This window comes from Otolemur garnettii, unplaced genomic scaffold (genome assembly GCF_000181295.1).
Source record: "Otolemur garnettii isolate 467f Iridium unplaced genomic scaffold, OtoGar3 scaffold00003, whole genome shotgun sequence".
Lineage (NCBI taxonomy): Eukaryota > Metazoa > Chordata > Mammalia > Primates > Galagidae > Otolemur > Otolemur garnettii.
This window is the reverse complement of record NW_003852398.1, coordinates 3922147-3934628: the sequence shown is the minus strand read 5'-3', so window position 1 is coordinate 3934628 and position 12482 is coordinate 3922147. Positions and strand designations below refer to the sequence as shown.

Below are 12482 nucleotides of genomic sequence, written 5' to 3'. Positions count from 1 at the left end.
CTCATAGAATAATTGGGAAGCCCAAATGGGCACATGCCTTTAAAGGGCTTAGCACCAAACAGTCTGAAATTTAGACTCTAAATAATATTTGAGGCTGGGAATGGTGGCTCACACCTGTAATCTCTGCACTTTGGGAGACTGATGTGAAAGAATTGCTTGAGGCCAGGAGTTTGAGATTAGACTGAGCAGAAAATTTAAAAATTAGCTGGATGTAGTGATGTGCATCTGTTTTCCTAGTTACTTGGGAGGCTGAGGCAGGAGGATCACTTGAGCCCAGGAATTAGAGGCTGCAGTGAGCTATATAATTGGGTGACAAGCAAGACCTGTCTCTAAATAAATAAATAAATAAATAAAATTTGATAGCTAGAAAAATGGTGGTTAGAGGACATAAAGTATCCATATGTCAGCATTATAATTTATAAATATACATTTTAAAAAATAACTGGGATCATACTGGAAACAAAATTTTCATCTTGCTTTCTTTCCTTTTAAAATGTATCTCCTGTGAAGCTCTCTGATTCTAAGGCAAAGTTGTAAAACTCCATGATTGATTTGGGGGTGCATGTTAAAATTGCAAAATACAGCATGGTACATGCATACACAAAAGAGTATTATAAATTGCAAAAATTAAGTTTGGATGAACACTTAAGGCTTATGCACTTTACTGTAAGTTATGCCTCAATTAAAAAGTTAGATAAGAAAATGAAGAGCATAGGTATGTGCAGTTGAAAGAATTTTAGAATGAACGCACGAGAACCCATAGCCTTCACCTAGACCATGACTGTCCCCCTGTCCCCTGAAAGCTCCTTGCCACTACATTTCTCTTTCTCTTCCCCAGGGACAACCACTATCCGAATTTTCAGTTTATCATTCCCTTGTTTTTCTTTATAGTTTTCACTCCTAAGTACACTTTCCTCACTAATGTATCCTTTTGCTTGGCCTATTTTGACCATCATGTAAGAGAAATCACATTGTCCATATCCTATATTCAGTGATTTGCTTCTTTTGCTCCCTTTCCGTGTGATTCATCTTTGAGATTGATTCATGTTGATGGTGTGGCTGTGGTACCTTCATTTTCACTGCTGTCTAATATTTCATGTGGATTTCCTATAATTTAATTATCCATCCTGCTGTTGACAGGCAGTTGAGTTGTTTCCACTCCACACTATTACATGTAAGGCTGTTTTGAATGGAATTACATATGTCTCCATGTACACTGACACAGGAATATCCTTGGTGTCTATCACTAGAAGTCAAAGTGCTGGATCTAGGGCAGACTCATATTCAGCTTTACTAAGTTGTGCCAAAGTCTTTGTTCTCAGTTATACCCCTATCAGAAGAAGAGTTCCCATCAGTGCCCACCCTCTCCCAATTCCTGATACTGATGACTAATTTTTGCCAGCCTGGTAGGTGAATTATATTATCTTATCATGACTTTTTGTTTTTTAAAGTAATAAGTAGATGGACAATGTCTTTATACATTTGGGGGCCTTTTGTACTTCCTTTTCCTATTTATTTCTCTTGCCCATTTTTCCCTTTTGGGTAATTTGTCTTCCTTCCTTCATCATCAAATTTTACCAAATTCCTACAAGTGCCAGGGCATCTTTTTGGTGCTTGATACATTATCGAACAAAACCGTGCATTAGAAATTAATAGAGGCTAAAGGAAAAACTACAACACAGTAGGGGCTGCCAGGAGTACGTGTGTGGGAATGCAATGCAAAATAGAGTACTCAGAATGGGCCTCATGATAAGGCCATAGTTGGGTAAAGACTGGAAACAGATGAAGCATTCACCAGGCTTCATGGGGGAAGGGTACTTCAAGGAAAGGGAACAGCCAGGGCAAGGCCCTGAGGCAGGAATGTCTAGGCTTACATAAGGAAGATATGGCACTGGAGTCATGGAGAATTGAGATTGATTCATGTTGATGGTGCGGCTGTGGTACCTTGGGCTTAAGCCGAAGAGTTGGAGGTTGCTGTGAGCTGTGACGTCATAGTCACGGGAAGAGCTCAGGATTTCATTACATATTCTAAATACTAACGCGTTGTTGGCTGTATGTATTGTAAATATCTTCTCCCACTTTGTGGCTGACTTGTCTTTTCACTGTAAGTGTGGTACCTTGGGGAGTATAGGTTTACAATGTTAATGTAGTTGGGTGGCACCCATAGCTCAGTGAGTAGGTGGGTTTGAAACCAGCCCAGGCCAGCTAAACAACAATGACAACTGCAATAAAAAAAAAATAGCTGGGCATTGTGGGAGGCTAAAGCAAGAGATATTGCTTAAGCCCAAGAGTTTGAGGTTGCTGTGAGCTGTGACACTATGGTACTCTACTGAGGGTGACATAGTGAGACTCTGTCTCAAAAAAAAAAAAAGGATGTTTTTACATTGTCTCTTAAATGTTGTATAGTTTTTTTTCCCCACAGGTTTGAGTCTTTAATTAACTTTGTCTTGATTTTGTCAATGGTGTGAGGTAGGAATCTGATCTTATTTGTTTTTTTGTCTCACGGAGCACCATTTATAGAAAAGTTCACCCTTTCTTCACGGATTTTCAGAAATATCTATTGTGGATCACATATGTATGGTTCTGACTCTAGTCACTCTACTCTGTTTTATTAGGCCATTGCTCTGCCCTTGTGCCAGTATCACACTTTATTAACTATCGGAGGTTTACATGTCTGGTTATCTGATAGGGAAAGAACCCCCACGGCAACACCTCATTTTCCTCATTTAAGAATGTCTTGGCTGGCTTGGCGCCTGTAGCTCAGCGGCTAGGGCACCCGTCACAACATACACAGGATCTGGTGGGTTTGACCCAGCTCTGGGCCTGCCAAACAACAATGACAACAACAACAACAACAACAAAAATAGCCAGGCATTGTGGTGGACACCTATAGTCCCAGCTACTTGGGAGGCTGAGGCAAGCAAATCGCTTAAGCCAACGAGTTGGAGGTTGTTGTGAGCTGTGACACCATAGCACTCTACTGAGGGCAATATAGTGAGACTCTGTCTCAAAAAAAAAAAAAAAGAAAGAAAATAAAAGAAAAAAAAGAATGTTTGGGCTACTCTTAGACTTCTTCCTTTTTCTTTTTCTTTTTTTTTGAGACAGAGTCTCACTATATCACACTCAGTAGAGTGCTATGGCATCACACTGCACAGCAACCTCCAAATCTTTGGCTTAAGCGATTTTTTTGCCTCAGCCCTTGGTAGAGCGCTGTGGTATTATAGCTCACAGCAACCTCAAACTCCTGGGCTCAAGTGATTCTCTTGCCTCAGCCTCCCGAGTAGCTGGGATTATAAAAGCACTTGCCTTGATGCCCTGCTATTTTTAGAGACAGGGTCTTGCTCTTGCTCATGCTGGTCTCGAACCTGTGAGCTCAGGCAATCCTCCTGCCTCAGCCTCTCAGAGTGCTGGGATTACAGGTGTTAACCACCTCCCCTAGAAAGTTTTCTAATCAGCATGTGAAGTTACAGAATATACCAATGCACTACTGGCACTTTGATTGAGGTCGTACTAACTAAGAATCATATTTTCCTGGAGTTGGGGGAAAGGGGAAAGTAGTCTTTAGAATTTGTAAGAAGAAAGCCAAACTAAGGTTGTCAGCAAGTCATGTTTTCTTTCTTTCTTTTTTTTTTCTTTGAGACAGAGCCTCAAGCTGTTGCCCTGGGTAGAGTACTGTAGCATCACAGCTCACAGCAACCTCCAGCTCCTGGGCTTAAGCGATTCTCCTGCCTCAGCCTCCCAAGTAGCTGGGACTACAGGCGCCCACCACAACACCCAGCTATTTTTTGGTTGTAGTTGTCATTGTTGTTTGGCAGACCTGGGCTGGATTTGAACCCGCCAGCTCTGATGTATTTGGCTGGTGCTTTAGCCACTTGAGCTACAGGTGCTGAGCCAAGACATGTTTTCTATTATTGAAATTTCATGGGGCTTTATGAAGGGCCATAGAAGAATAATAATGAATAATAACAGTTGTGTTCACTGAAAATGAGAATTCCTTTCCACATGGCTGCTTATATTAAGATCTCCCCGAAAGGCTGAGGACAGAGGACTAACATGAGCCAAGGGAGCTGGAGTTCAGGACAGGTGGGGATAGTGGGGGGGGGGCACTGGAAAAAAGAGGATTTGGTCCTAACTGTAGGAAGAGAATAAGTGAAACAACCTTTTCAAGTGTCATTTTCTTCATCTGTAAAATAGAATCCATAATGAACAGCTGATTGTGAGGCTTCAGTGAACTCACACAGAGAGCCCTGCACACTGTGGGCTCCCATGGAGGCTGGTTAACCCCTACGTCCCTTCCTGTGTGACCCCAGGGTGGAATTTAGGATCTGGGGGAACAAAATGGACCTTCTGAATAATCTCGCTAAATTCCTCTTCTCTCCAAAGCTGCACAGGCCTTAGGGAAGGCTCTGTGTCTGGCCAGGACACATATGCCTCAGTCCGTCCCTCTTTCAGTCTCCCAGCCTCCACTCTTCCACTATTTCCTGCCATCCCCCCTCCCCAGAGTCTGTAGGGCTACAGCCACTGGATCATAGCAAGCATAGACCCTGAGATAGGAGAACAGGGCGTGGAGAGGGGAAACCTGACTCCAGTTTCTCCCAGGCCCTCAAGAGCTGAAGCCTTGGGATCTGGGGCCTCTGTGAGTTGCAGTTCTTCAACTTTCCAAATGATGAGAATCACCTGGTCACAGTTTTGCAGGCCCTGTCCCTGGGGAATCCAATCAGAGGGAGCTGGGCCAGGCAGAGGTTTGGGTTTGCCCCGACTCCAGGCAGTTTGTGCCTTCAGGGAAACAATGAGAGTGGTTTGAAGAGCCAGGGCTCTTGTGGAACCATCTGGATTCAAGCACAGATTCCCTCACACCATACTACTGGAGTGACCTTAGGTAGGGGATGTTTTTAACTTCTCTGGGTTTCAATTTCCTCCTTGGAAAATGACAGAATGAGATTTGCAGGGTCAGCATTTAGCCCTGGGCCTGGCACAAAGTAAGCACCAACAGATGTTAGGCAATAATCCGCACTGTTACCCTGAGCCGCTGTGGGCCGGAGCAGGGTATGGAGCCCACAGGCTCTGGGTGTCCAGCCTGTCAGGTCTCCTCACTGCTCACCATGCTCTGGGGTAAGCGTTCCTTTGAGAAGCAGTGGAGTGGGGCAAGAGGGCCAGACTGCCAGCTCCAAATCCCAGCTGCTGTCCATCACCCAATGCTCCTTCCTGCTCAAAGACGTGTGCCTGGCACATCATAGAAATCTTCCAAGAATTTCTAGCTAATATCATTATCCTACTCTTTAACTAATTGACAAACATCTCTTGGCACCTATTCTTTTCCACCCCTGAGCTGGGGACCCAATGGCATCATGCCCTTGGAGCCAGGTTGCCTGAGTTTGACTGACCAGCTGCGTGACCTTAGACAAGTTTCTCCTGTCTGGGTTTAAGATGAATTCTTCATTGTGGAGGGCGCCTGTTGCTGTGAGCTGTGACGCCATGGCACTTTATCCAGGGTGACATAGTGAGACTCTGTCTCAAGAAAAAAGAAAAAAGAAAAAAGGTGAATTCTTCACTGCAGAATTCAGAGGTGTAAAAGAGGACTAAATGGGTTCCATTGTAAAGAGCTCCCGACTGTGCCTGGCACGTGGTAAACTCTGTGAGTGATGAATAAAATCCAAGCCTTGGGCCCCTTTCTCCAGGAGCCCAGTCTAGTGGGCGAGTCACCAAGACGTGAGGGTCATAATGCTGTCGCCTCAGTTCAGGGGCCCGGGGAGGAGCCCTGAATGCTACCGGGAGGCAGAGAAGGGCTGGCAGCGGGTGGCAGGGCTGGAGGCAGGGTCACAGTTCAGGTGGCGCCGCCGGCAACAGCTTGCGGGGCGACCTGCAGGACCGAGTTCATGATTGCTCAAGTTCCCAAGTCTGTGGTGAGGTCTGTGGGTTCGGCTTCTCCCTTTCAAATATAGATACTTAGATATACAATGTGGCGTTGATTTAGGGCTAAACCTAAAGTAAGAGGACGGAGCTATTCTGATTTGGCAAGACCTGTTACTTTGCCTCAGAATGAGCCAGGGAAATGAGGGGACGTCCGGGCTGGCGCGACAGGGATGGGAGGGGATGGCGGTGGCCTGGCCTCTCTTTCTGGGGACAGCCCCAGCTTTCCTCTGCCAGCACGTGCAGAGCGGCGCTGGGCAGAGGGAGTCACTCCACACTCGCTCCAGGAGCCGGTGGTTTTTCTTTTTATCATCACTGTTTATCTCTGATTATTTTTTAAAGCCTAATGTGTGCTTGCTTTTTTTCTAATTATTAAAGATAAAATGAGTCCTCTAGGTGCTGTTCCCCTGGCGCTCTGGGTGCATGGAGCTGAGCCTACCACACCCCAGTCCCCCTGCGCTTCTGGTTTGTTCTGCATTTTTCTATCCTGGTTGATTTTTTTTTAAACTGTGCTTGTATCGTTTATAGAATATGTGATTGAACAACAAAACAAATAATACCAATTTGATTTGGAGGCAGAGAGATTGGCTATGTAAACACGCGGTTCGAGTTTAGGATCATTCTGACCTTTTCCCCACCCAGGGTACTTTCACCCCCTGACCAAGCGCCATTGAGTGCAAGCCTAGTACTAGGTCTCCCCTAGCCTGGTCAGAGGAGGGCCATCAGTGCAACTCCCCAGAGCTCTGCAAACTGTGTAGTTTGTCCCTCAGTGAGCTTGGATATGCGGCCAAAGATCCGCACCCGCCAGGTGAGAGAGCCTGGGGCCCCTGGGCACAGTGGCCGGAGTCAGTCCCTCTGTGTCTTTACTGGACAGACCGTGCTCCCCTCTGCCCTGCCCTTCATTTAGTATGTGCCCTGCAGTTAGGTCTGCAGCTCCTAGGTTAGGGACTGTAGGATGACCAGTGACTTAATCTCTTCAGTTTCCTGATCTGTAAATTAAGGTGAATTAGGTTAGAGAACTCCCTAAAGCATTTGGCCAGCCCTGGCAAATGCCGGCCAGTCATTGGTATCCCTTTGCGAGCACACTGGAAAGCAGAAAGCGCAGGAGGACCCTGAAGTCATTCAGGGAGTCCCTAAGGCAGAAGATGACAAGAGGGAGGCATTATGGAAAAATCCTGGAGGTAGAACATTAAATGAAAGAAATATTACTTCTAATGTACTGCAGACAAGTGTGAGATGAAGAAGGCCCAGGGAGTGTGTAGGACCAAGGAGTTTGTGGGCAAACACAACCATCTGGTAGAAGAATTTCCTGGTTATGTGAGATAGGCAGCCTGCAGGGGCTTCAGGTAGGGGCGCCTGGTAGCAGATGGCTTAAGTGCTGGTCTGGAGACGTGGAGGAGCCGGACTGCAACCCTCCCAGAGAGGAGGCCACAACAAGTATCACACTGAAGGCTTCCTGGCAAAGGCTTGAAGCAGGGAGTAGGCCCAGGAGGTGCAATGCCTGTGCTGGGCTTATTACATCCCCTCCTGGTGGCCCTCCCTGGCTCAGCCTTTCCTCTTCCTTCTCATAGCCCAGACCATAACCCTGTGATGGTTGATGGTTGGTGGTAGACTGCCTGCATTTCAGTGCCCTCATATACTAAGCTGTGTCCAAGTGACTACCTTTGTGCAGCTTGGGCAAAGGGTAGTCCTTGAAATCTCCTAGCATCTTCCCTTCTCTGGTGGGTAGGCAAGGCAGGCTGGGGGCAGCACCTACCAGGAGAGAGTGCACAGGCGCTGGTGGCACTGCATGGTCCCAACAGGCAGCAGAAAGCCTCTGGGTTCTGCCAGGCCAGGCTGACAACTCATTCTAGGCATCAGAGGTACATTGAGTGTTGCTCAGTCCCTGGACACCACAAGCAATGCTTTGGCTGTGTTCAGGAGCTCTCAGACCTACACCCCAATGCCTCAGGCTGCCAGCTCTCCACTTGCCAGGCAAACTGTCAGAAAAACCCATATCTAGTGGGAAAACAAAGCACTGATTTCCTCCTGATTTAGTCCCTTTTTAAGGGGGATGTTTAGTTCCTTGAGCCCTGAGGGTTGGGGATCGAGGAACTGGAAGTCAAATCCAAGCCTCTGGGATTGTCAAGGCCCAGGGCTCAGAGGAGGTGTTTTTGTTATCTTCATTTTACATACAAAAACCGGAGGCACAGATCAGGCAAGAGAAGCAGGTTTTTAGCTTGTTCAATTTTCTCATCTGTAAAACTGGTAGTAACATTTGTCGCTCAGGACTACAGAAAAATTAGTTAAATGTCCTGAGGAAGGATGTTGGTGGGGATAGGGTGAAGGTGCTTACCATGTGAATTTATAGGGCCCTGCCACAGGGGGAGGGGAGCACTGTCTGCAGGACACCTACCTCTCTGGGATCCAGCCTCTGTGCTCAGCCTGGGAGCAGCTGGTGAGGTCCAGGCACTAGACCTGAGACCCAGCAAACTCCCCTGGGAACTTCCATCCAGAGCATATCATTGGGTTGTGAAGTCTGGGGAAGTTTGACGGTGGGCTTTGGTTCTTGGCTTTAACATGTGTAAATAGGCTAAAGCGTTCTTTTAAATGGGAAGAATTACAGTTCATAAGGCTCAGGTCCCTTTGTTCTCCATTTAATGCACAGCACCAGGAACAGGACCTGCATACATTAGGGTTCAAGGCAGTAGGTTTGGGAGCTCTGGGAAGGGGCCCTTGGCCCCTTAAGAGAGAGCCAGAATCTAACCTGAGTTATACTAGTACCAGCTATTTGCTGAAGGCTAGTCATTGAACTTCTCCAGGCCTCAACTGCTAAACTTTAAAATAGTATCTCTTTTCAAATTGTTTAGGATTATATGAGACAATCCCAGAAGGTGTGTGACACCGGCAACAGCACAGGTCGGTTTCTGCTATCATATTATCCGTTTACCCAGTGAATGCCTGTGATTTCCATCCAGATCAGCCTCTCTCTGCTCTCAGAAACTCAGTTTCCGAAGCGCCGCAAGATGAAAGAAGGACACGTGCGGGATCAGCGCACTCTTTAATGGGAAAAGGATCCTCATTTCTTACAGTAACAGGTAAAAACATAAATACGGGCGGGTGGGTGGACGACTGCAAGGCAGCAAGAGCCCGGGCGCCTGGCCCAGGCTCGGGGAAGGGCGGCTGGATATTAGGCCCTGCGTGCCCGGGCTCTTAGTCCCAATAGGCTAGTGTTCGGTCAGTCGGAGGTGCCCAAGGATGCTCGGAGGGTACTTGGTGGGGGCGACTAAAACACCTGGCGGGCAGATCACTCACCATAGCCTGCCTAAACTCGGCCACAAATTCTCCTGCGCTCTGGAACAAAAGCGCATGGGGCGGGAAAAGTTCTGAGGCTTCTTCAGGAGTGAATGTGAAATCTGAAGGAGGCAAGGTCAGGTCGGGAGCCCTTCTTCCCCTAGTCAGTATCCCTCTCTTGAGGCGAGATCGGTCAGGGGCGCCCCAGGCGAGTCCCTTCCCTACCAGGCTCGGATCCCGTGCAGCGTAGACACTCCCGAGTTGCCCTGCGGAATCCCGGGGCTCTGCACTGCGTTCAGGTCCCCAACGCCGAAGTTCACGAAGTTGTTATTGGCGGCGGCAGAGGTCGGCTGCGTCGGGGGCGGCCCGGCAGGGTAAGCTGCTGCGCAGCTGTAGCCAGGGCTGCAGGTAGCGTTCCCGTATCCTGGGTAGGCGGGGTAGGTGTTGTAGCCGTAGGCGTTGAGACCCACTCCGTAGGCGGACGCATAGGGCGCCGAGTCCCCAAGGCATGGCTTGCCATCGCGCACCAGTACTGGCACCGCGATCCTGCGAGCAGGCGGCGGCGGCGGCGGGGGCAGCCCCACCAGCTCCAGAGTCTGGTCCTGCCGCTGCCGCTTGCACTTGTAGCGCCGGTTCTGGAACCAAATCTTGACCTGCGTGGACGTGAGCTTCAGCACGCTAGCCAGCTGATCGCGTTCGGGAGCCGACAGGTACCGCTGCTGCTTGAAGCGCCGCTCCAGCTCGTAGACCTGCGCTTGCGAGAAGAGCACGCGCGGCTTTCTCCGCCGTCGCGCGCGGGGCCGCTCTGAGCCGTCAGCCTCCGGCTTCTCCAGCTCCACCGCCTTCGGCAGCGCACACAGCTCTGAGGGGAAAAAGAGGGGCAGAGATGTTTGGTCAGAGCGGCCCGACCTATGGAGCGCCCGCCGGGTAATGGGGCGTTACGGGTGCCTCTTTGTCCTGCTTGGTGCGCCCACTCTGCCCAGTGCACGGGGGCGCCACTGACAAGACTCAGCATTTTTTGATAGCCTATCATGTACCTAGAGGAGCTGGAAAACAAAATAGGAGAGGTCCCTGCACTAGGGTAGTTCACATCCTGGTGAGAGAGAAAGTGACCTACAATTTTAGGCTGCAAAAAACAAAACAAAACAAAAGCCCGATGATGCTCCACAGGGAATTAGATCGGGGCTATTTTGGTAATGAAGGGTGGCTGAGGTCTCCCTGGTGTAGGGGTAGGGGGTTGTATTGTTTCAAAATTAAGGAATGAAGAAGCTGAAGGCCAAGAGGTGTTGGTTTGGTGATCGAAGTCTCCCGGGCAGCGGCCCTAGGGATTGAGCAACTTCCACCAAGCCAAGGGTGGGCAGGCGACCTTGGAACTTCCCGGCCCACTTTCTTGAGCTGAACTCCAATTGGTAGCTATCATTTCTAGTCGCCGTGTCCGCTCGCAAGTTTCTGGACCTTTTCCCTGCTCCCAGACAAAACTAGGAATCCTTTCCCGGCTCAAAGCGGACCTTTCCTCCAGCGCCCGCGGCCTCTAGGGTTAGCGCAGATCTCGCGTAGGGCCGCGGCCTTTCCAGCAGGTCCCCCTACGCGGCCGGCCAGGCCTCCCTCCCCGACTATGGCCTGGCCGGTGAGTATTTGCCCACTTTCTGAATCCATCTCGTACACTCCCCAGCACCTTCTGCTGCTACACAGTTCTCACATTTTCATGGGGAAAACTAACGATAGGAAATTGTGCTGGAAAAATAACGCTAAGACAGACTCCTGAGTATTCCATTTTAAAATCAAGACTGTTGTTTCCCCAACCCCACTCGCCTGGCACAGAGGAAGAAAGGCCCCAGAAACCCGAGGAAGGAGTAAGGGTGAGCTACAGAAGGGTCAGGACTCTCCTCCAAATTATGCGCAAAAGCATGTCTGGTGAGTAGCATTTTGTTTGGCACTTACCCTCAGATCCTCAAAAAGACTCATAAATTCAAAACAGATTTTAAAACTTCTGATACAAAGATTGTCTATTTCTCTATTCTGTCTGCCACAAACCGATCGCTTAACTTAGTAACAGAACCAAAAGCATGGCCCAAGCTGCCTGGGGCATTGTTAGGCCGAAAAACGTAGTTTTGGTCTCTTATTTCTGATATTTTCAAACCGTCATTTCCTCTAAACTTCCTAGTGGACGCGCTGGGGCCCTCGCGACAACCTTCTCTCTCTCTCGCGTTCGAGCTCCCTGGGCCCAGCTCTTAGCTCAGGGGCGCGCATCTCTTCTTCCCGGGCCTGAGTTTCTCCGCGGCGGGTTTGGGAACAAAAGTGACCCGGGAAGAAAGAGAGGACTTGTGGTTTCCTCCTCACCTTTCTTATCAGCTCGGGGGTCCTTGGTCGGGTCGGGGTCTCCGTAGGTACGGGGGTAGAAAGCGGGGGCGGTGGGAAAAGCAGAGGCGCATTTGGCGGGCGAAGGCGCTGGGCCCAGCTCTGCCCGCAGCTCCGGGAGGCCGGGCGCTGCGGTCTCTGGCCCCACGTAGGCCTCGGGCTTGAAGGCGGCCAGCATGCAGGAGGCGGGTGCCAGGGTGGCCTCCAGGCGGGCAGAGAGCTCTCCGGCGGCGGCCAGACTGCGTTGCTGCTGCTCCAGGTTCAGGATGTCTTTGACTGAGAAGGGCGTGGGCGTGAGCGCAGGGCTGGGGAACATGGTGGCAGCGCCAGTCTCACAGCGCCAGGTGGGCAGCAGAGAGCAGCGCTGCCCACGGCCCCCGGCAGGCTCCCTGCATGGTGCCCGCCGCCTGCCCGCGCACCCTCCTTCCTGCTCTGGATGTGGTGGGGCAGCAGGTAGCGCTGAGCACAAGGGGTAGGAGAGGCGGGACTAGGCCTGAGGAGGGGGACTCAGCCTGTCATTGGGCCAGGGCCTCGATGACAGGAGCAATGAGCCAGTTTAGTGTCACCTAATATAGTCATACGGTTAAAAAAAAAATACTGCCTAGCTTTTTTAAAGGGGCCGCGATGCATTTGGAAGGCTCTTCTTTTGCTCCTGCAGCCTGAGATTGCTCCCAAATGTGAGCTTGAAAACCCTAGCAAGGTGCATTCCCAGGAAAGGATCCTAATTCTTCTCTGAGTTAGGCTTCTGGGCAGGGTTGGGTGGGTCTGGGATTTGAAGAAATGTTCCGCAGCACCCCAACCCCAAACAGAACAGGAAAGTGAAGGACAAGGTGGGAGGAGGGGGAGAAGGAGTTATTTCCAGTGAGGCTTTATTACTGAAAGTGTGTGGGATTGGGTAGAGACTGAATAGGGGGAGAAGCATGGAGGACAGGGTTTGGTTT

General features: G+C 49.7%; 1 protein-coding gene across 4 annotated transcripts; it reads right to left on the bottom strand.

Moving 5' to 3' along the window:
* Positions 1-8938: 8938 nt before the first annotated feature.
* Positions 8939-12126, bottom strand: NKX2-5 (NK2 homeobox 5). Of its 4 annotated transcripts, XM_023514991.1 has the most exons (3): positions 11524-12126; positions 9409-10045; position 9275 (listed from the first exon to the last, which is right to left on the bottom strand). In XM_023514991.1, coding segments are annotated over exons 1-3 (972 nt in total). In that variant the 5' UTR covers positions 11858-12126. The 4 variants fall into 4 exon arrangements, with proteins under 4 accessions (XP_003781982.1, XP_023370759.1, XP_012663131.1 ...); XM_003781934.3 differs by having other exon boundaries at positions 8939-10045; XM_012807677.2 differs by lacking the exons at position 9275; positions 9409-10045 and adding an exon at positions 10221-10309.
* Between the last annotated feature and the right edge of the window lie 356 nt (positions 12127-12482).

What these genes read in the sequence shown, in the direction of transcription:
- NKX2-5 (XM_003781934.3), bottom strand. Translation starts at nt 11,857, where the DNA reads ATGTTCCCCAGCCCTGCGCTCACGCCCACGCCCTTCTCAGTCAAAGAC. An exon ending in CCCCCGAGCTGATAAGAAAG is followed by an intron (nt 10,046 to 11,523) that starts GTGAGGAGGAAA and finishes TTTTCCCCTCAG; the next exon opens with AGCTGTGTGCGCTGCCGAAG.